The following is a 22,799-nucleotide window of genomic DNA, read 5'->3' on the forward strand; positions in this document are numbered from 1 at the left end:
TCAAGTCCCGCCCTTTTTTTCTCGTTTGAGAAGCCGCTTCACTCGGAATTCCATAACAACATATATATATATATATATATATATATATGCCTCCAACTCACAATGGGCGGGCCACATTTCTCAACACCGTATAGGCATTGCTGACGTGTAAATGTGGGCGGTAATGTATTCATTAACATGCTCTCCATCACCAGCAACATTACTGACTGAATCTCATTCTGAGGGCTTGAAGCTGTAGAAAGTGTTAAATAGCATGTGGGCGGATCCTTTATTATATGCAAAATAAAGAGTGAAAACTGTTGAGTATGATGCAGTCTAGCAGGATTACCGACACACTGACCCAAATACATTTCCTGAATCCCTTTATCCTTTCAGGGAGCAATCCCTGACAGATCTTCAATTCAGGGTCATTTTCATGCCAGCGGGAAACACTTAATGCTGTAAAACAAAACTAATCCTCAATAACAAGAGCTTTCCTGCCAGGGCCAGTGAGCTTAGGACACTAATTCTGTAAATGAAAAACACTTGCGTATAGATCTGAAGCAATTGTCGAGATTTACGTGGGGTCTTTGGATACTTTCAAAGCCTTTGACACTTTCCATGTCTTCATTGCAAGATAATGATATCTGACCATCATCACAGCTCCAATACAGCAGTTGGATGGATTTATGTTAGAAATGAACAAGTGACTAAATGAGAACACGGAGAGGAAAGATCAGGGTTACCGAAATGAAAACTCCCTCTCGCATCCTCGCATGCATTAGCACAGAGCGTCCCTTCCTGTAGCATCTCAGCAGGAAAGGATTTGTGCGTTATAATCACGCAGCTGGCACCTGCTTTGTCATTCTCCTCTTTGCCTGGCACTACCCGTCAGTGACACCCTTGCCTTTCAGTCACAGCCGCTGCATTTCTAATCCAATCAGCATTTTAATCTGTATCGGGCAGCTATGCTTCACTGCAGGGTGCATTTGCTGCAAGACTTCCTCCTAAGGATGAGCACTTCCTGTGACAGACAGGGATCAGCACTGGGAAATATATGGACACGAAACATTAACCATCCATTATGACAGTAAACCATGTTAGTGTACTATCAAAAAGAACCTTCAATTTTAGAACCGCGGCATAGTTGCTAGTGCACTTTTTCAAGACACTCTGGCTACGTATATACTGCAAAGATTGTGGAGGGTTTGGGTTTGAATCCTAAAAGCAAAAATGAGTCAAAGTAAAAAAAACTGCTAAAACATATTGGTTGAACGGTTACATTTTGTGGCACTTACACAGAATAAAGTACTAGGACCAGGCATTGCATCTGGGGCCTATTGCACCGGTTATACATAAGGTACAACCTATCCTAGTAGGGCATAAATGGGTAAGATACAATTGAGGCTACATATTATTAAATATTAGAGTGCTGCACCACTAAACTTATTTAAAACGTAATCCCGTGCATTAAGTATTTACATAATCATCAGGGGCAATGCATGGTATAAAACGGCAGACCAATTGGATTATATCAGTGAACTCATATTTTACCTGACAGACTTCAATTCTTTAGACTTTAGACAAACAGAATGTGATAATCTTGTACACTCATATACAGTAAAACAAAACAAAAAGTATGTATTAGAGATGCACCGACGTATCGCCCAACAATTGGTATTGGCCGATAAAAGTTATTATTTTCACTATCGGCCATCAATAAACAGAAACAAAATACAAAAACAAATACTCTGATTATGTAATCTGTATGGCGAGTCAGCATCATCGTCAACTTCATCTTTGCGTCCTACACTGACTCGGAAAACAGTAGTTTATTAATAAATAATTCAAATGTATTAATAAATAAATAAAAATCTCCTTGCTATTTTTTCCTGACACATTCAAAATCATTACTTTTGCTGGTGCTTTGCATAAATCTTTATGTGTGCACTTGAGTGAGGAATAGGCTTACGCCTATGTGTTAAAAGGCTCATTATGTTTTAGTAGTTAGTAATTAAATTAATATAATTGTGAGATTAGTCGACTAATGGCTTGAATGAATGACTACTAGTCGACTAGAATAATCTTTAGTCAGGGGCAGCCCTATTTCTTTATACAGTGACAATTTAATATACTAAGCAACAACTGTTTTCAACATTGAAAATAATAAGAAATGTTTCTTGAGGTTTCTCTGAAGGATCATGTGACACTGAAGACTGGAGTTATGACTGCTGAAAATTTTAATATTTAAAAAAAAGAAAAGAGATAGAGATTTACAACATTTGGACACTTTCAAAGCCTTTATGACATTTCCCATGCCCTCATTTCAAGATAATGATATCTGACCATCACTATAGATTTATGCTAGAAATGAACAAATTACTATTTTTCACAATATTTCTGTTTTAATGTATTATTGATCAAATAAATGCAGCCATGGTGAGCATACAAGACTTCTTTCAAAAAGGATTGTGGGTAACAAATTATTATTCAAAAAAAATAAAATAATAATGCAGGTCAGGATCTGTTTGACTTTAACCACCTGCAAATATGTAGGAGATAGTCTTCACTTAGAACAGCAAAAACGGATATTATGTCAGAAAGGCCTTGTTTACATCTTAAAAGCCATGTCCAGATTTACTTGTGGACGATTATATAATCAAGCAAGACACGTACGAAAATTGAATAAGGCTGAATAAGCAGATGCAACATAAAGCAACATTTTGTCAACTCATCAGCGTTTACTTTTTGCATTACCATACTGAGATGCAACACAGCAAAAACGTATGCAAAAAGTCCTCTTCTTGATTGTAATGCTGCTCCACCTCCCAGCTTCTCGCCATTACAGAGTCAACAAGCTATTAAACCCCTGCAGCCCCTGACATCAGCGAACACTCAACACAGCATGAAAAATGGAATTATGTATAATTCTGCTTAAGAATTATAAAACTGAAATTTTAAATACTTTGAAGTAAATTAATTTAGGATTTGGCAGTGCTGGTGCCCCAGGCCAAAGAGGTCCAGATACCTGCCGCTCTCGTCTCCGTCCAGGTGAAGCCTGCCGCGGTCGGTTAGGGAATTTCTAGAAAGAGGGCTCGCGTTGACAGCACGTCAGCCCAGCTGCCAGTTTTTCAGGAGGATTATTATCTCGTACCCACGCTCAAGTGCTTTGCAACTAGTGACAAGGGAGAAAGAGCGAAGCGGGGGAGGCTAAAACGGCAGGGCAATCAAAAAAAAAAAATCTTGTCTTGAGAGTGCGAAGCAGCTAAGAGCGGGACGCAGACATGAGTTGACTAGAGAAGCTTTAGCGGGATTAGGGAGCGCCAGCTCTAATTCAAAATGGTGTCGGAATGCTGCTGTTTACAGCTTTCGCTTTCAGCTGTGCTAACTCACCGTCTTTGGCAGAATTTATGGATGTTAGGCGATTATGCGTGCCACCTTCAAAAAGAAGTGGTGGGGGGGGGGGATGCCACTTTACTGCGATAAAAGGCGTTCGCCACTTGCAGCGTGGAGAACGTTCCTGCGGTGGCTCGCCTGCGCTGCAGAGATAGACTTCTTCAGCCGCACCTGCCATCGACGGGAAACGGGTGAAGCAGGATGGATACACCACACCTCTCAGAGGTCTGTCATGAAGACACCCCCCTCCCCCTCCCAAAAAAAACCCCTCCTGCTGGGGTAACAGCAGTCTGAGCAGACATGCCAACTGCCTGCATTATCCCTCTCCCGTGGTCTGACTGTGTCACACGGCAAGTAAAGCCTGACTGCAAACACTCTGTGCGCCTTTTATTGCCAGCTTCTGATCCCTTTGGCAAACGGCGCTTTCTTGTAATGAGGTAAATATAAATACTGGGGCATCTGACACACTGGGTTGATCCTATTTGCTATTAGACAGAAGATAGCTCGTCTGTAACCTCAATGTGTGCGAGATAGCGAGTGTTTATGTGTGTGTGCACGTGTGTATAGATGGGAGGGGAGCTCCCAATGTAGAATGTTTATTTATGATGATCGCACAGTAATTAGCACTGGGTCGCCATTAATCCTCACAGCCTGTGTCTGGCCTTAGCCAGCGACGGAGATTGACACAACGTGGACCACCCCCTCGTGCCCTGGCGGAATACTTGTGGCATAAATTTAGTTAACCGCTTCCATACCACCCATCTAAGAGACTTTGTTGGACTTTCAATCAGGGATGTGCGCGATTCAGATTTGAATTGAGAATGCCTTTTACATTCAGTTTCTGAATTTCAATTGAATTTGGAATGAGGTAGAGAATTGGAATTTGAATGAAAGGAAATTGAGTTCAAATGAATTGAAATGCAAAGAAATGTATAAATAATTTTTATGTAAGAAAAAGAACTACAATCTAGACGGACAGACAGTCAGACAGACAGACCAATAGATGGATATAGACAGACAGACCAATAGATAGACAGACAAACCGACAGAGAGATAGACAGATAGATAGACCAATAGACCTTATTCAGAGTAGGGCCATGACAGGTATGAAAGCGAGGCTGTGAGGGTTAGACTTACTATGTTTTCAATGTCATCTGCTGTAAAAAGCTGTATAAAGCTCTTAGTTCACTTCCACAGCTCTTGTTGTCTGGAGTTTTTTGTCAACTGAAATTTCTTGGAAAGATATTTTTGCAGGGTTTCGTCAGCAGAACAATAGAAAAATGCATAAATAACAGAACAACCCACTGAAGAGATGTATGTCTAATGTCCATCCTCACAGCCTTGCTTTCATTCACGTTAAAAAATCAAAGATGGCGCTGCTGTGAATAAGGTCTATAGATAGATAGACAGACCAATAGATAGATAGATAAATAGAAAGACATAGACAGATAGAGTGATGGCTATAATAAGAGTCAGACAGTCAGATAGACAGACAGACCAATTGATTGATAGATAGATAGACAGACAGACAGAGTGCAGTGGTTGAGTCATTATTTCCCAGAATGCATAGCAATATTTCAAATAAAATAAACTTTTGTGGACCAGGGTGGAAAAACGCTTCACTTCCCAGAATGCATTACCTGAGCATGTGCTCTAACTGCTATGCCAAAGCTCCATATTCAATCAAAATGAACAGTATTCACTTTATACCTTCCCATACAAGGACTAATGTCCAGTGAAATATTCGAAACGTAGATTTAATAGAAACAGACAAAATGGAAAACGGTGCTTGGAAGTGTATTATAAATCTGTCTCCGGCTCAAAATGAAACATGAATTGAGTCTGAAAGACAGTGGAGTGTAAATCTGCTGCGTGCGAACAACGTTAACTGTACACCGTGGAACAAATCCCCTCTTTTCAGAGACACAAGCGTTAAATTATCAGCCCGGCCAAGCCACCATGGATGCGGTCCCAGTGTTAATATTTCCCTTTGCAATCCTTTGTTTTCGCATCATAATGGAGCATGTACCAAAAACATTCATCTCCATCTCCTTCCCCTGAATCACTGGACCCAAAGTGAATAAACAAAAAGGCAATTCTTCAAGCCAGTGAGTGAGCAACCCTCTTAGTACAGCTTATATGAACAAAGCAAGAAGAGAAGAGAAGCTGAACAAAGTGAGGGAGTCAAATAGAGAGGAATTATCTCTCTAAAGCTGTCAAGGTGGCTGGGTTATTCTCTTGTTCTGAATACAGTATGATAGAGAGAATACAAATATTGCATTTAATGGCATATTCTTTAGTCACTGAATTTAAAACGACACCACATATTATTATTAATGGAGGAACGGTCTTGCGATTTGTTTTGTTCCAAACACTGTATTCAACGTTAATATGCAACAACATTATGGTGGTTTTTTTTTTGGACTGAGATTATACAAATATTGCATTCCAGGAAATAAGGTGACTCAACCATGGTAATCAACCGAATTCATTGAGTGTTAATATGCAACTAGGTTAAAAAGGTTTCCTTGAAAGTCATTGTTTAAATACTGTTGTGCGTTCAAATGTAAGGCTTTTTAAGACCTGCACAAATAAAATTAATACTGTAAGTCCATTCAGAACAAACCAAAACAATTCAATATGTTTTAAAAATGGTTTATGTACCAATACATACGAATAAGAGATTGAGCGATATTATATTTTGACAATATAATAAAAGTGCGTTTAAAGAAAGAGATTGCAAAAAAAATTCTAGATTTATTGCAGATATAACCCATTTTTTTTGTAACCTCAAACAAATTTTGCTGACTGCACTGGTTGAATCACTTTATTCCCCAGAATGCACAGGAATACTGTAATCAACCAAATTTGCTTAACATTGCAACTACGTCACAATGTTTCTTCATCAAAAATAATTACTTAACCACTGTAAACAACCAAAATGTTTAACATTTCTTTCGCAGTGGCTCTTCAAAAATTGCTGTGCATTCTGGGAAAAAAGGTGACTCAACCACAGTAGACCAACCCTCTATAGACTCACTGAAGCTTGGGTTGCCATTGGCTAGTAAATGTCTTATTTTATTCGGCAGACTTTTTACATGGAATGCATAATGCAAATGGTAAAAAGTGTGTAAATATAAATATAATATAACATAATATAATATATAAATGTCAAACATTTTTTAAGACAAGACTGTAATAAAATAAGAACAAACAGTCAAACTACAAGCCACAAATTAAAGCAATAGAACAAAGATATAAATATAATAAACAGTGCTTTTCCGGGTTTTTGGTTGGGGGCGTGGTTCAGCGCGGTCTGTAATGGGAGAGAGAAGAGACGAGCGTGGGACGCAAGTAGGTCAAGTGCAAATGACGAACACCTGTGTCTTATTGCTGTGATCCGCGTGGAGAGACCGCTTATAAGCCGCGCTGGAACGAGAGAGAGACTGAAGAGAAAATTGGACGCAGAGAAAGAAAACCGGTGGATCCGAGCCCTCATTTTTGAACTGTTTTGTGCCGTCGCGGTTGCCACGGTGAATGCGCGTTGTGCGCGACTTTTGTTTGTTTTGCTTTATTTTAATAAAGTACGAGTCCCAGTCACGCCAACCCATCTTCTTCCTTCCTGACTCTTAAACCTCATCACACTTTTATTTCATTAAAATGAATTAACCGCAAGAAAAGTAAGGTTTAATACTAAATTAGTTATCATAGATGTTACTGTATTTGTCAAATTCATTGTTGTGATAACGCGGCGCAGTTTTACGTGTTCTAAACAATTGTTGTAAAAGTACATTCGAACATACCCACATCATTTGCCAAAATACTGAATCTTTATGTATAACACATGCTATATTTATTTACATGGCCATAAACACCAGACGTGATAAACAATGTCAATGAACTAAACACAAATCTAAAGCAATACTACTTCCCTTACATAAACATAACTATTACCGAATGCTACATTTGGAAAATATAAAATTAAGCATGCTTTGTCGACAGAACCAGCTGCAATCGGTAAAGAATAATTGTGTTCCATAACGACTGCACGAAACAAGCTAACGTTTGTTGCTTGATAGACGCTACAACTACATCTTCCGCATTTGTCCAGGACTCCACGCAGTACGAGCGGAAACCGAGGGTAACGCGGATGTGACGCAATTGACTGGCGACTCCCAGCTCCCCCCTGCTCTAACGCCCCGTTTCCTTGGTTAAAAGCGCAATTTTCTCACGATTTAAAAATAGTTGGAAACATTTGGGATATTGTAAGTAATCAACTTAACAAAATACATAACACTGGCCTTGAGATTATGGGATATTTTAATGCAAAATTCTTGCATATTGTACCTTTAAGGCATTACCGACTGTGCCTGCTAGGACACTTGCCAAGCCGGGCATTTTGACAGCCATCTTCAAGCTGTGGTTAAAGTTTTCTGTGTGCGATTTGATTTGAAGGGAGTCGAAAGACCGATTACCTTCTCCTGATCCAATCACTTTGATGGATAAAATTAAAACAAGCATGTAACGACCACAAATAGAGGCAAAATAGCGGAGTACAGATACATCACTAACAGTTTACTCAAGTACACAATTTTTAAACTACTTAAAGTACAATTTCTGATAAAAAAAAAAACAAGTTAATTACAGTAACAAGAGTATTTGTAATTAATTAGTTCACACCTCTGTCAATAAAGTAACTCAACAATGTGAAAAAAATGCCTTTTTTATGGACCACTTCCATACAGCACGGCCAGAGTTACACGATGGGCCTTTTTCCTACGGCATGTTGGTAAAGAGGGGAAGAAGCAAATCTCACTTTTTGCCTGCTGCATGCAGTCGATAAGACCTCAGAGAGAGCGTAGGAAAAAAATGGGGGAGGGAGTGCAAGAGAGAGAAAACGAATGAGGGGGGACTGAGGAAAATCACAAATCTTGGAGAGCGACTCTGACTTCATTTGCCAATAGTTGAATGGTTTTGAGGCTTTGGCTAAAGCACTTTCTGCACCATTGCCCCTTGCCGCGCCGAGCAAGCCCTTTCCATTTAACGTAACTTTATTCGTTTTTTGACACCAATGGGGGTTAATCAAGGTGTGAACTCAGCGGATAAAGGCAGTTGGTGTTGCTGCCCATCCAAATGGAGCCAATGCACTTCAGATTCCCACTTCAATGCTGTTTGAACCATTATGATCTCTGTCCAGTCATTTACAAAGGATAGATGGCTGAAGGTAGGGCAGTGGAAAATGGCCCTGCTTGGGCATTATCTCTCTCTGAAAGTGACTGAACGTGGCAGTAGAGGATAACCTGTGCTTTCATCCTCAAATATTATGGCGTAACTAGACTTGTGCACAAACAGACGCGTCTCGTCTTCGACAACTATAGCCATGCGTGAAGCGGAAAAACTGACAACAGCGTGGAAACAAGTTCTTAACCACCCACTGATCCGGAGTCTGCTTATGCATACCTTTCCTTGAGGCTCCGCATCATAACTTTTACTTCTCAAAAATGTCAGGGATCAACTGTGAAAATTATACGGGAAGACAGAACTTAAAAGCGAGACATTTCAAAGCTTTTCCGAGAAATGGAATGGATGCTGTACCATGGTATTTGATCATTTAAACACTGAAACCATTAGTATCAGTAAGCAGTTTATTCAGTATTTAGCATGTATAAAAATATCATGAAATTGGAAAGAATACCAAAGAAGACACCAACCTTCTTCTGTAGTTGTGTGATCTGTTCCTTGTAGAAAGCATCCAGCGCCTTCAGCTCTGCCTCCTTGTTGTCCAGTTGTTTCCCCTGCAATGAAGTAAATGAGTTTTGTGTCATTCAATTGCTCACCTTGACCAATTCCAGGGCTGTTGCAAAATTTCTTGTTTTGTAAAAAAAAACATAATAATAATAATAATAATAATAATAATAAACACATCACATATATATACATATATATATATATATATATATATATATATATATATATATATATATATATATATATATATATATATATATATATATATATAATAAAAATAAAAATAAATATAAATACATGTACATTTTTTTATAAATATTTTGCCAACAAAATATTAAATCAAATTGTACCTACATAAAAAAGTTAATACTTCTAGCAAATACAAAAAAAACCCCCTGCAAATATTTTTAGGTTGCTCATTTTCAACAAATTGCAAAAATTAAGAATAAATAAATAAAAAAAATAGAGGGGAAAAAAACATTTGAGCAAATACATTTTTAAATGTCAATTTTTTTATTTCTAGCAAATAAATAAAATTGCTAAAAAATATATATATAAAAATTAGTTTTGGTGAAGCCAGTTAAAATGTTGGTAACTACTGGGTTGACTGAGCCAGTAAGGGGGAAAAAATATTGTTGAGTCTAGAATCCATTGATTAAGTTCCTTAGAAATAAATGTGAGGCCTAACAAAAAAAAAGTGACATGCTGCCCAGGCTCAAGCCCTGCGATCTAGTTGGTGATATTAATTTCAAAAAACCTTTTTTTTCAAAAAACCATAAGGCTTATAAGCTCAGGACATTGAAAGAACAACTGTCATCACTGGAATTTCACTATTTGTTGGCATTTCTAGAAGATTCGTCAAGGTTTTCAGATTTCTGGGCACCGGATTAGCAAATGCTTTCGGCAACATATGTCCCGACTGGTACAAAACTGTTGACCAAACTCAAGAGAGGCCGGACGTAGGACATCGCACAGCGCAGCTTCACTCAAACAGCATGGAGCAAAAGCTCTTAAAACCGTTCTGCCGACTCTGCCAGAGACTTTAGGAAATGGACAGCTGGTGTAAGATTTTCAGCCCTCGAAAAAATCATTGAGGAGGATTTACAACACGGAGGGATTCCAAAAATAAACAGAGAAAATGAGGACACAATTTAAAGGTGATTTCGTCCATGCTTGTGACGCTCAAACAGGTGTGCAATAATGTGATCGGTGAGGTTGGCATGGATTATGCATGCACAAAGCAGGGGGGGGGATTCCCTGAGATGATATGGACTATTTATGAGCATGCAAACATCTGCGCTTTTGAAAAGCAATAGGAGTGATAACCTTACACAACACTGAGGGATGTACAAGCGCAAGCATACATACAAAAATGAGTTCAAAGCTGCAAAAAGAACAAGTATTCAAACAATATTCGACAAGGGAGCGAAGAAAGCGACATGCTCGCACACATGCTTGGCTCATCCCCCCTGTAATTAGCATCTCTCTCATTCCGTAACTATGTACGAGGCACGGATACATTAGGCCCAGCGGGATACGGCACTCACACTGTCGTGCTTTCTCACATAGACGCACGTGCAGGAGAGGCGCCCCGTGGTGCTGACCGGGAGAGAGGCGCATCTACGGTAGGAGCCAGACAACAGTGCACAACAAAGCACAACCCCAAATTACGGGCATACATAATCACCCCCTTCCCTCTGCCTCCTGTCTCGAGCGAGCAGTAAATCACCTCCATCAGCATGAGCATCATATGCAATTTTCTAGCTGGGTAGCTCCGAAAACCGCCACGGCGGCCGCCACGGTTTGCATGCTCACAATCAGGGCTTAATGCATGAAAACCAAAACACCATGTTTAAATGAGGAGGGAACAAGACGCGGAGAGATAGGAAGAAAGAAAGAGTGAATAAGAGAAATGTAACAACGACTGTGGAATAGGCCGTGCTTACCCAGGCATCCAGTTCAGGGGCAGGCTTGAGAAAGAGAGAATGAAAGGAGGAGGAGGAGGAAGAAGAAGAAAACATCACTTAACACACAGCTAAAGAAAAACACTCAGACCAGAGATAGCTTCTCAACATATCGACGACGCGTTTGAAAATGTACATCCATATGTTAATTATTAGGTTTGAAGAAGACATGAAGTGACATTTGTGGGGCATTTAAATCTCGTAATGTAAAGAATTTGAAAGTGAATCTAAATCGCATACTTCACTAATATATGGTAGGTTGAAAACAGTGTGTCCGAATTCACAATACTTCGAAAGAAGTAGATGACCTAGTACTTCTGACGAGATTTGGAAGCGCGCATACGATGGGCACTTTACTATCCCATGAGGCCACGGTCTATGGGCGGGTAAACGTATGGGCTTTTTCAGATCTTTCGATCTAACGGACGAAATAAGCTCACGCAATTTACATATGAACGCACCGAAGACGACGGTAAAACACACGGAGAGCATCAGCTTTTCATTTCTGCTCTGACAGGACAATACAATACATTTACGATGAAAGAGGGACACGAGCAACACAGATATTTGGGGAATCCTTTGATGAAGAAAATGCCTAGTAACTGCATAACAACACTCTAGCAAACACTTAAAACATCTTAGCAACTGCACAGCAATAAAACACCCACAGCATCACATTAGTTTACCTGCACTTCTTTACATTCTTCATCATAAAATGTAAAAATCTAGTCAACTTTAATTATTTCTCCCACTCACATTGGCCTTGGTTAAATCAGCATAAAAGAAAAGACATTTCTAGGCAAAGAATGATCACGAAAACACTTTTACAACAACATGCAATGATGAATCATGCACAATATGCCCAAGGACATAAATTAAGAAAGTAAATGGGGTCAATTTTGATTTTAATGTTGCTTTTAAGCAATGTTTTTTGCTTTTATAGACAGAATCCTCTCTGAGCACTGCACCTTCTACATCGTATGTCCACTTTTTGTACTTGACCAGTTAAATATCAAACATGAAATGGAGACTGTAAATGGCCAAGCATGAATCTCCTAGGGCTCGTAATTGCAACTGTAAATTGGGTGCTAACAAATGTATAATGTAGTATTGAATCACTCCTCATTATAGGAGCAGCAGCAGGGCGTTTCACACGTATTTAATGAACAGGAAGGAGAGGGTAATCTGGTCTGCTTGCTGAAGCCAAGTGCTCAACACCGCCAGAGCTCGCATGGATCTTGATAAGGCTGACTTAAAACCAAGAGCTGAGCATCAGAGACCACCTAGAAATATGGTTCATTCAGCTCATGCTGTTAACAGAAATTAATTATTTAATAATCATTGATTGTCAATTTTACTCCTTAGTTGTTGTTGCATTCATGAGAATACGTGTTGTTAATTAAAACTATTAAAAATCCTTAACCTTAATCTAAAATAAAACTGAAAAAAAATAATAATAATTAAATGCAAAACTTAAACTTAAATTTTTTTAAATGTTGCTTTAGCAACTACCTGAAATGTTTAAGTTGGATTACTACAATTACTAATATTATGACTGAAATAAATATAAATCAAAGCTCAATAAAATTATAATAAAAATGACAAAAGCACATAAAAAAAACGAAAATTAAAACGAAAACTGAAAATATGAAAGCTAATTCAAAATATTAATGAATACTATATAAGTATATAAATAATACTAATAATGATGAGAATTAATAGCATCTTTATTGAGCCAATCACAATCAACTATATTCTATCAAACTAATCTAAGAAGCTATTTACACAACATTGTTTTCAACTAAAAACGGAAAACTTTTTAAAGGAACACTCCACTTTTTTTGGAAATAGGCTCATTTTACAACTCCCCCAGAGTTAAACAGTTGAGTTTTACCGTTTTCGAATCCATTCAGCCGATCTCCGGGTCTGGCGGTACCACATTTAGCATAGCTTAGCATAGATCATTGAATCGGACAAGACCATTAGCATCTCTCTCAAAAAAATGACCAAAGAGTTTCGATATTTTTCCTATTTAAAACTTGACTCTTCTGTAGTTACATCGTGTACTAAGACCGACGGAAAATGTAAAGTTGCGATTTTCTAGGCTGATATGGCTAGGAACTATACTCTCATTCCTGCGTAATAATCAAGAAACTTTGCTGCCGTACCATGAGTGCAGCAGGCGTAATGATATGACGCAGCGCCTGAAAATAGGTCTAATAGGTTAGATAACCTTAGTCCCGGTCATGTTGGAAGTTACTGAGCTGAAATGGTAAATGGTGGCATTATCGTCTCAGTAAACTACAAAAACAGTTACATCATGTGCTTAGCAGTCGTTTTCGCCAATCCGTGTGAACGGGGATCGTTTTGACAGTGTTGTCGTCTATATGTGAAAAACACAAAGGAAAATCTTTTCCATTTTTTTTAACACATTGTTGTTGTGTAAATGTACCCTAAGGTTAATTTCCATTTCCATCCTATTTTTGGTCTATAATGTGCCTTTATATTTACATATAAAGCATTTGTTCATCTGCAATATATTGGAAAAATGTTATCAAGATGTTTTTATTACATATACAAAAAAAACATTTACTGCTTTCCTAAAATGGCAAAACAGCAATATGATAAAACCAACATTGTTTAATAAATAATTAAATGTATTAATAACCATAAACACTTCTTCTTCCAAGTAATACAGTTTGTCAGCCTATCTGTTGGCTATTAATATAAATTGGCGCATTAATATAGATTTCAACTGATGTGCGGTCAGAGGCATGAATATATTGGCTATTTTTAAACACCTTTGATTGCAGCTCATCCAATAAGATTTTAGTGTCGGTCCTATACATTTTAATAAAAAAAGAAAAATGATCATTTATAGGTAGATTTGAATATAAAATGGCATTTACAAAGCTACTAAAGTTGTTACCATGATGCAAGACAAGACAGCCTAAAATAGCCTCTCGAGGACCTAAAAGTGACTCAACGACAATTCTTAGCTGAAGAATCAAGAGTTTACTCCCTGCTGGTCTGATGACGGCAAACTCATCACTCAGTCTCAAAGAACTCTCAAAGCCTGTTGAGAGCCACACACACACACACACACACACACAGCTCCTGACTGCACACAAGCCTTGTCATTTCTTTATTTATCCTCTTTAAATTCTCTGTGGTGACAAAGCCAATCTGATGGGCGTGCTGCACTCATGTAACGCTCTGTTTGGGATCTGGAGCAGGCTGATAATACTCAGGCAAGCATGAATTACACTGATAAGTCTAGAAATGAGCCCTGCTCGGAGTTGGGTTTACCGTAAACAATGGTGCATGCGTGTGCGTTAGGCTGGAACTCAGCGCCCAGGCCAGGATAGATGCAAAGTGACAGGCCGTACGCTCAAGAAGAAGTGAAGAGACTGGAGGAATGATGAACTGAAGGCTGTTGAACACGTTACGTCAACTGTAGCGTTTTATTCTTGATCACACCTAAAGTTTTAGCATAAAGTTTAGATTGAAGCATTTGATCATCCGCAAAACATTGCTAAAATATTGCTTAGACGTTTCTGCAATTAGTGTAATTTCATAATTAGTTATAATAGCAATATAATATATTGATTATGAATATTTTATTGTTGTGGAATCAGAAAAGTTGAGAGCCGCTGCATTTTATAGCATCTTATAGCAGAGTTCTCAATTATACTTAAAAGTTTCAGCATTAGGAGTTTCCAGTCAAAACTAAAATGAGATATAGAAGTTAAAATGCTTCAGTCCCACACCATGTTCGAAAACATAATTAAAACAGCTCATTTCTATTTATTACCACCTCTGGTAACGATAATCCGCAGTTAAATGCTTTCCCCGTATGAAACGTCCAGATAACGGTCTTCCCATACGGCTATTGATTAACCTGTGTCATATGAAAAACTGATTCAGGTTCATTTAATTTAATTTCAAATTTTGGAGGCTCTGTGATTGAAACTCGGTTGTCATGTATTCTCAGATCCGTCTCTTGCACACACACACTCTCACAGTGCATCTGTTGTGTCCTGCAGTGTGTGTTTATACTCCGTCATCCCCTCTAGGTTGGATGTGCTGCGTTGCCATCTGATATCTGGGCACAGCTTCCCTCCCGCTTTCCTCGTCTATTTACTCGTCTGCGTTTATTTAACACGTAGCTCCCGGCTAGGCAATAAATTAGCACTTAATATTCAAACTGACTACTCCGAGTGCATAACGCTGTGGTCGTCTGGGGAGGAGAAGGAAGGGCCACTTGCTTCTCTCGTGCCATTGCAATGAATAATTTCTCTGCCGACGTTACGGCTCTTATCTGAGCCCGATCCGACCACCGTGCCAGCGAGAGCCAATGTCATTTTCGAGCAGGGTCTTAAACGTGATATTGATGACATGAGGGAAAAGAGATTAGAGCAACAAGACAAATCCAGAAGAACTATTTGACAGAAGGTCGGGATTCGTTTGGCACCAGAGAGAGAGACACAGGAATCAGCCCGGAACGGTCAAGTGCTCACGAGGTATAAAAATTTTATATGCTCATCTTCCTTTACTGAATAGCGGGTAAAGCGTTCAGCTAGCAATCATAATCCTGATCGCCTTCAGGGGTCACCTGCCCCTAAATGATGTCGTTCCCCATCATGTTTCATTGTTGCACTTAAAATGCTCAAGGAAATCTTTAAAAAGTTGTTGCCTAGCAATTGGCACGTTCATATGGGAAATGTGGGTTTGAGTCTGGTCCCAATTCTATCTTCTCAATCTCCCAAAATAATTTGCCGTCCCCTTTCAAATTTTGAGGTCAAAAAATGAAAATGTCCAATAAGAGATCTCAAATTTTCTTTTAAAAAACGCTAAAAATGTGGTGCATAACACATTTTTGTGCCCATTTGGGAAATTAAGGTTTAAATTCAGCTACAATCCTATTTCCACTCTCTGCTGAAATAATGTCCTGACCTGTCCCCGGGGGGACAATAAAAATAAAATTGTTTAGTTGTATTTAAAGGCAGCCTGAGAAAAAGAAAAAAAAAAGTTGTGGCCTAGTGGCTTACACACGTTTCAGACATGTTGAGCCTTGGTGCTCATACAGGAAACACAGGTTTGAACGCAGCCAAAATCAATCTCTTGCCAGATTATTCCAAAAAAAAAGGCCAAAAGCAGGCAAAATCCCATATACAATTTTGAGGTCAATAAAAGTGCCAAAAAATTATAAACTAAACTTTTCTATTAAAATGTTCAATGAAAACTTTTAAAAGTCAGACGTGGGCTAGAGGTTAGCACGTGTAGTGCAAACACATTTAGGTGCTCATACGGGAAAATAAGGTTTAAATCCAGTTCAATCCTATTTCTCCTTTAAATCTTGCATTCAATAAGACTATGTTCAGAATGCATGCAAAAGTGATGCAAATCCAACTTTTTTTGCTCATATGTGACACAGATCGGTTTTTCTAATGACAGTGTGAACAGCACACACCACATGGAATCTAATGTTTTTTTTATTCTGATTTGGGCCACTTCCATATGTGGTACTAAATCAGATACAGGTCGAATGTTTTGCAATGCAACCTCAGTCTGAATCGGAATTCATGCGACTTTTAGCATTACTCTAGATCAACCTTCGTCACAGTTACGTGCTGAAGGGAGTCACTCCAAAAAAAATGTACATACCGGTAGTTCTTTGGTCACTCAGTTAATATGGAAGAAAGCCTTGACGGTAGTCAGTGGAGGGACAGTGAGGTCTAAGTATCAAAGTGACAGCTCTATACAAGCAAAACTACAAAGCTTTTCCCTCATTTTCATCCTCCTTATCGCACAAAGTCACGGATTCATCGGCACATCAGCCATGTTTACGTCAGTCTTGTTATTGTTCTTTGGCACATACGGGTCAGTTCGGGACCATGATCAGTTCACACTCAAATCTCTGATACTGGCAACATTTAAAATATTAATGTGTACAGCCAAGCAAAAAAAAAAAAAAAAAAACTAATCTACTCTGAGCAATAAATAAGAATTGAGCACTAAGGCTTCCAGTGTGAACATAGTCTTAAAGTGACAAAAAAAAAAAAGAAAGTCCAAAACCAGAAACTTTCAAACAAATTTTCTAGTTCTATTTTGCTAGTCTTGAAAAAAGATTGTAGCCTAATGGCTAGCACATTTTTCAGATATGTTGAGCCTTGGGGATCACGCAGGAAACAGGTGAATGCAGCCAAAAATATTAGTCTCTTCCGGTCTCCTATTTATTTCATTGACAATAAAGTCTAAAAACAGAAAAACTCAGCTTTTCTATTAAACTGCTCATGTTGAGCCTAGGTGCTCTCACAGAAAATACTGGTTTGAATCCAGTCTTTGTTGTGTTCCAATTCAAATCTGCCTCTCGTGACAAATAATTCATCCATTTTGTAAATCACAAAAAGTGAAAAAGTTTGAAATAAATTGTTCATACGGTTGTCAAACACTGCCGTTTTGAGGTTGACATGGAAACAACAAGGAAATCATTCTCAACTGACACAAAGATGCTTACCAGAAAAACCTGTGACACACTCAAAAAAATAAAAGCCCTTCCGACAGAGCGATAAGTAAACACTTACAAACACAGAGACAACACAAGACCTAATCCTGCACCTAATTCCCTCTTATCCCAGACTCCTGCTCGAACAGCGACGCTAGAACGGAAGAAACTGCGAAGGGAGCACGGGATAAAATCTATCCACTCCACCTGCCTGCCGCGGGCCCCGCTGGCAATTACCTGAGCTCTGGCCTGGCTTGAGCTCAGAGAGCGCGGGAGTCTTAATGGCTTTGCATGCAGGAAGATGTCAGGCCTGAGATTACAATTACTGATAGGACTTTGCTACCAGAACGGCTCTCTTCTCTCTCTCCCGCCGCACCGGATTACTCACACTGAGCTTCTCTGATAAACTACACAGCAAGGGAAGATGAAAAGTAGGTAAATAAATAAACGAAGGAATGAATTGTTCACAAGGTGCGGCGTGTGCTTATTGTTATCTTGGGTTTGGAGGGAAATGTTGATGTCTGTGATGAGGTATGTTATGAGGCCGGAGTTTATACACACATAATTTCAGCATATACACACACACATATATATATAGTATGTAAATAAATATATAGTAATATGGTAAGTAAATAAATAAATAAAATAAATATTTACTATATACAGTGCAATGCATAAGTGAATACACCCATGCTAAAGTTGACTAAAAAGAGGAATAAAAAATCATATTTTGGAAATTGAACTTAATGCCTTAATTTAAAAAATTAGGAAAAATCCAACCTTTAAGGACACCAATTTTCTTTGTGAATGAATAATGTATCGTAAATAAATAAATGTTCTTCCTTAAAATACATGGTGCATAAGTGAGTACACCCCTATGTTAAATTCCCATAGAGGCAGGCAGATTTTTATTTTTAAGTATAAAAAAAAAAAAAAAAATTAGGATACTATGCATCCTGATAAAGTTCCCTTGGCCTTTGGAATTAAAATAGCCCCACATCATCACATAGCCTTCACCATACCTAGAGATTGGCATGGGGTACTTTCCATAAGATCATCTCTCAATGCAAATCAAACTAGCTTTTTTATGCTAACTGAAATAAAACCATGCCAATCTCTAGGTATGGTGAAGGCTATGTGATGATGTGGGGCTATTTTAATTCCAAAGGCCAAGGGAACTTTATCAGGATGCATAGTATCCTAAAACAAAATAAAAAAAAATACTTAAAAATGAAAATCTGCCTGCCTCTATGGGAATTTAACATAGGGGTGTACTCACTTATGCACCATGTATTTTAAGGAAGAACATTTATTTATTTACGATACATTATTCATTCACAAAGAAAATTGGTGTCCTTAAAGTTTGGATTTTTCCTAATTTTTTTAATTAAGGCATTAAGTTCAATTTCCAAAATATGATTTTTTTATTCCTCTTTTTAGTCAACTTTAGCATGGGTGTATTCACTTATGCATTGCACTGTATATATATATATATATATATACAAAAAATTATATATATATATATATATATATAAAATTTCCAAAATAATAATTTCCAATATAATACCATATTTTCCAGACTAGAAGTCCCTTTTTTTTTTTCATCTGAAATGTGCTGCGACATACTATATAATGCTATTAATGTCAAACACATAAAATAGAGGACACATACACACACACACATAAATACAGGCGAAAATCAAATCAGTTCTAGCATTGCTAATCTCATATCACAGCCGCCTCATCATAACACTAAAATGTAGTTTAAGAAACGGAAAAAGTTACACTGTTTAGTTTAAACTTAAGGTAAACATTATGCGAAGGAAAACTAAAATCGTGCAGCAGAACATACATTTTGGTGCGAAACTGGTGAGAGACTGGCGAAAATGTGAAACGGTACTCAATGAAATGAAGACCAAACCAGCTAATTGTGGAAGCAAAGCCCGTTGGCCTGAGCTGGAGGAGAAAGTCCACAGATGGGTTCTTAAACAGTGCGCTGCTGGCAGAGGTCTACATGCACAGTCACTTCACTATACACATGTTTGGAACATATGCACTTACTGCTAGATCGTGGCTCTCATGCTGTTAATTTTCATTTCAGAGATAAATATGACTCTAAACTACACACACATACATAATAAAGCTACTCATGTTAATAGCCTCATGTCCACCAAATCAATCAACGCCTGTCAGCTCTAAATCAGTCCTGCTTCCATTAGAACAACACCATGTTTTCTCATTTTAGGAGACAAAAACATTGACTGCTATTCCAAATTTAAATACTGTAATGGTGTACCTGAAACACACATTATACAATTGCAATTAGCACTGAAGACCTCTTGGGCGTTGTATTGAGATTTGGCAGAAATGAAGACAAAGGCATTGTGTTGAAGAGTTATTCCGCCATCTAGTGTCTAGCAACTGAATTTACACCATTTTACTATATGCACTGCACTATCTTCAAAGAAAAGAAACCACAATGTAAAGATGCCAAGAAAGTACTAGGGTAACACCAAAATACTGGTCAGGAGAATGTATAAATGTATAGATTATGGTGTTCTCATTCCATAAATGGACTGAATCAAATCACTGCTCAACCTGATTATAGTGAGCAACAGGAAGCGAGCTCCCACAGCCTCCCATTCACACGCAAGTGTGAAGCTTTGTGCAGTGATGTCATACCATCGTAGGTACACTCAAAAACCAGATTTAAAAAACATCTGACGCAAAATCAGATACGAGAGGTTGGAAAAGGATCAGAAGTCCTTATCACAAAGAGATAAGCCTGGCATAGAAGCACTCCGATTATTTTAGCATCTCTCATGCATAAGTAACAACTGAGCTAGAGGAGCAGGCGGGCAGCTCGGCGGCGAGTGTGAAGCGGTGTTAATGAGACCAGCTTTTTAATGGAACGGTGGAAAGAGAGTGCCAAATGCAAATGCAACTTATCACCTCTCCCCGCCAACAGGCCAGGGAAAGGCATTAATGCGTTTAAGAGCAGAGAAATTACCCACAATCCTCCCCACTCTCTCTCTACGTTATTTTTGATTAATCTTGTAAAGGCTTGTCATGTACAAGAGCTCATAGAGGGCAGACCCTGGCAGATGGATGGAGGAAGTCAGGCAAGGGATGAACAGACAGTGAATAGTGCACTTCACAGAAAGAGTGTTACTGTAGTCTGAGTGAGAGTGCAGGGGTGGAGGTGACAGTTTACTGCATTTTAATATATTTGTGCCACCTCTTTCTGTAATAATAATAATAATAATTAATTACATTTATATAGCGCTTTTCTAGGTAGGCCTACTCAAAGCGCTGTTACATGAAAGGGGGGAATCTCCTCAGCCACCACCAATGTGCAGCATCCACTTGGATGATGCGACGGCAGCCATATTGCGCCAGAACGCCCACCACACACCAGCTTACTGGTGGAGAGGAGACAGTGATGAAGCCAATCAGTAAGACAATTTCTTAAGAGAACAGCAATTCTTTATGTGAAGCAGAAAAATAGTGAATGGAAAACTGCAACGAAAGCACTACAAGTGCGAGCTTATAGGTCTATTTTACAAAGTGAAAACGAAATCAAACCATCACATACGCAAAGATATGCACACTATGAGCGGGGAAAAAGCGTACAAATATAAAAAGGTGAGTAAAGTCAGTCAGACGTAGGGCTGGAACTAATGTTTCTTTCTTTTTTTCCTCAATCAATTAATTTTTTCGATTAATCGAATAATCTAACTATTACGCCAATCATTGGGGACGAACAAACAGCGCGACGAATAGACGCATTCCTCTCAAAACGACTAATTAACATAATCGGCAAAATCGATTACGCCGATGTGTTGTTCCAACCCTCCTAAACAAACTTAAAGTTATTCACACACAGATCATAAATTTTTTTTAAAAATCTGTTAAGAGAGTTCAACGGATCACAAACTCAAACATTCACATTGAGAGCAAAAAGAAATCAGCTAAACGAAAACACTCGGCATTCACACCGAGAACAAAACGAATCAGAGTAATGGAAAGGCAAAATGATGTGGCAAATCCAAAGCTATTCTTACTCGAAGTGAAAAAAAAAATTGGAAAAATTGGAAAAATGTAAACCAATGGTAATATATAGGCCTATTACAAACTGAGAAGTAGGCCTATTCATATCAGTGAGATGAAAAAAGCAACAACAACAACAAAAACACATGAACAGGCAACACGTATTAGCCTAAATGTCTTAAATAGCCTAAATAAAACTAAATGTATATTGCAGCACAGGGTGAAGTCAGTATATACATTAACTACGATTTGAGACAAATAAATGTAAATTTAATATAAAACTATGTAAATGGCGCTCTGTGGCGCGGCAGGATTTTGAACACGGTCCTGAGCCGTTGCTGGGCGCCGCCGGTGTGTGTGTAGTGTGTACACTCATAGAGAATAATGTGTTCGAATTTTAAAGACGTGGCGCTGCGGTGTGCGACCCCCTTTAGGATTAAAAAAACCCTCACTCATTGAATTTATCATCATCAATGTGAATGATTCCATTGGAATATTACGATATAAATATTGTGAGGGCAAGTTTTATCTTATCTAAACTCAAAGCTATTATCATCAAGAGCATAACAAGCCAGCCATAGGCAACAGGTTTATAGGAATACAATAGTGTTTACATTTTTAAGCCAATGTCGAATGTAAATGTCTACACTGTGTAAATAGTGCTCATTTTTAACTGTTCATTGCCAGGGACTATTACACTGTGACTCTTTGTTAACTAAACCGCTTCAAATTTGTACACTACACAGGCTCCAATAAGCCAGAACAACAGCTGCAACTTTCCCAGTAACTCGCATGAAAAATCCCATTGAAATGCCTGGTGATCAATCATATCCTACAACAACTGACCATCACTCCTGCCACTCAATTCAACTTTCCAATAGACACCAAACCATGGTGTATTTATGCTGCCACACACTTCTAATATTAATTACGATAACACTTTCATTTCAATATTTTAACAAGAAACCGAAAACAAAAGGATCAATTCCTCTTCCGATGGCTGAGCTGATATCTAACCATGACTCATGTCGTGTTTAACAAGAGAGGTCTCCAGCGATCAGGACATTATTGATAATCATGAATATTTAGAGGCGCAGACCTTGATGTTGCGCTCTGAAACGCACCAGCAGAACAGAGGAGTCGCCATGTCAGAG

The 22,799-nt window shown here is 38.4% G+C and overlaps 1 protein-coding gene across 2 annotated transcripts in view; it reads right to left on the reverse strand.

The window, feature by feature from the left end:
• The window catches only part of chchd6a (coiled-coil-helix-coiled-coil-helix domain containing 6a), a 74,660-nt gene that overhangs the window by 43,319 nt on the left and 8,542 nt on the right, over positions 1-22,799 (reverse strand). The window contains exons 6-7 of one of the 2 annotated variants that reach the window (XM_084427349.1): positions 11,070-11,093; positions 9,087-9,170 (exon numbers count right to left, since the gene is read on the reverse strand). In XM_084427349.1, the coding sequence (XP_084283475.1) occupies positions 9,087-9,170; positions 11,070-11,093 (108 nt within the window). The remainder of the gene's footprint in view (positions 1-9,086; positions 9,171-11,069; positions 11,094-22,799) is intronic. The other variant, XM_084427350.1, reaches the window with a different exon arrangement.

The sequence above is a fragment of the Rutilus rutilus genome (genome assembly GCF_951802725.1).
Source record: "Rutilus rutilus genome assembly, chromosome: 13".
Taxonomy (NCBI): domain Eukaryota; kingdom Metazoa; phylum Chordata; class Actinopteri; order Cypriniformes; family Leuciscidae; genus Rutilus; species Rutilus rutilus.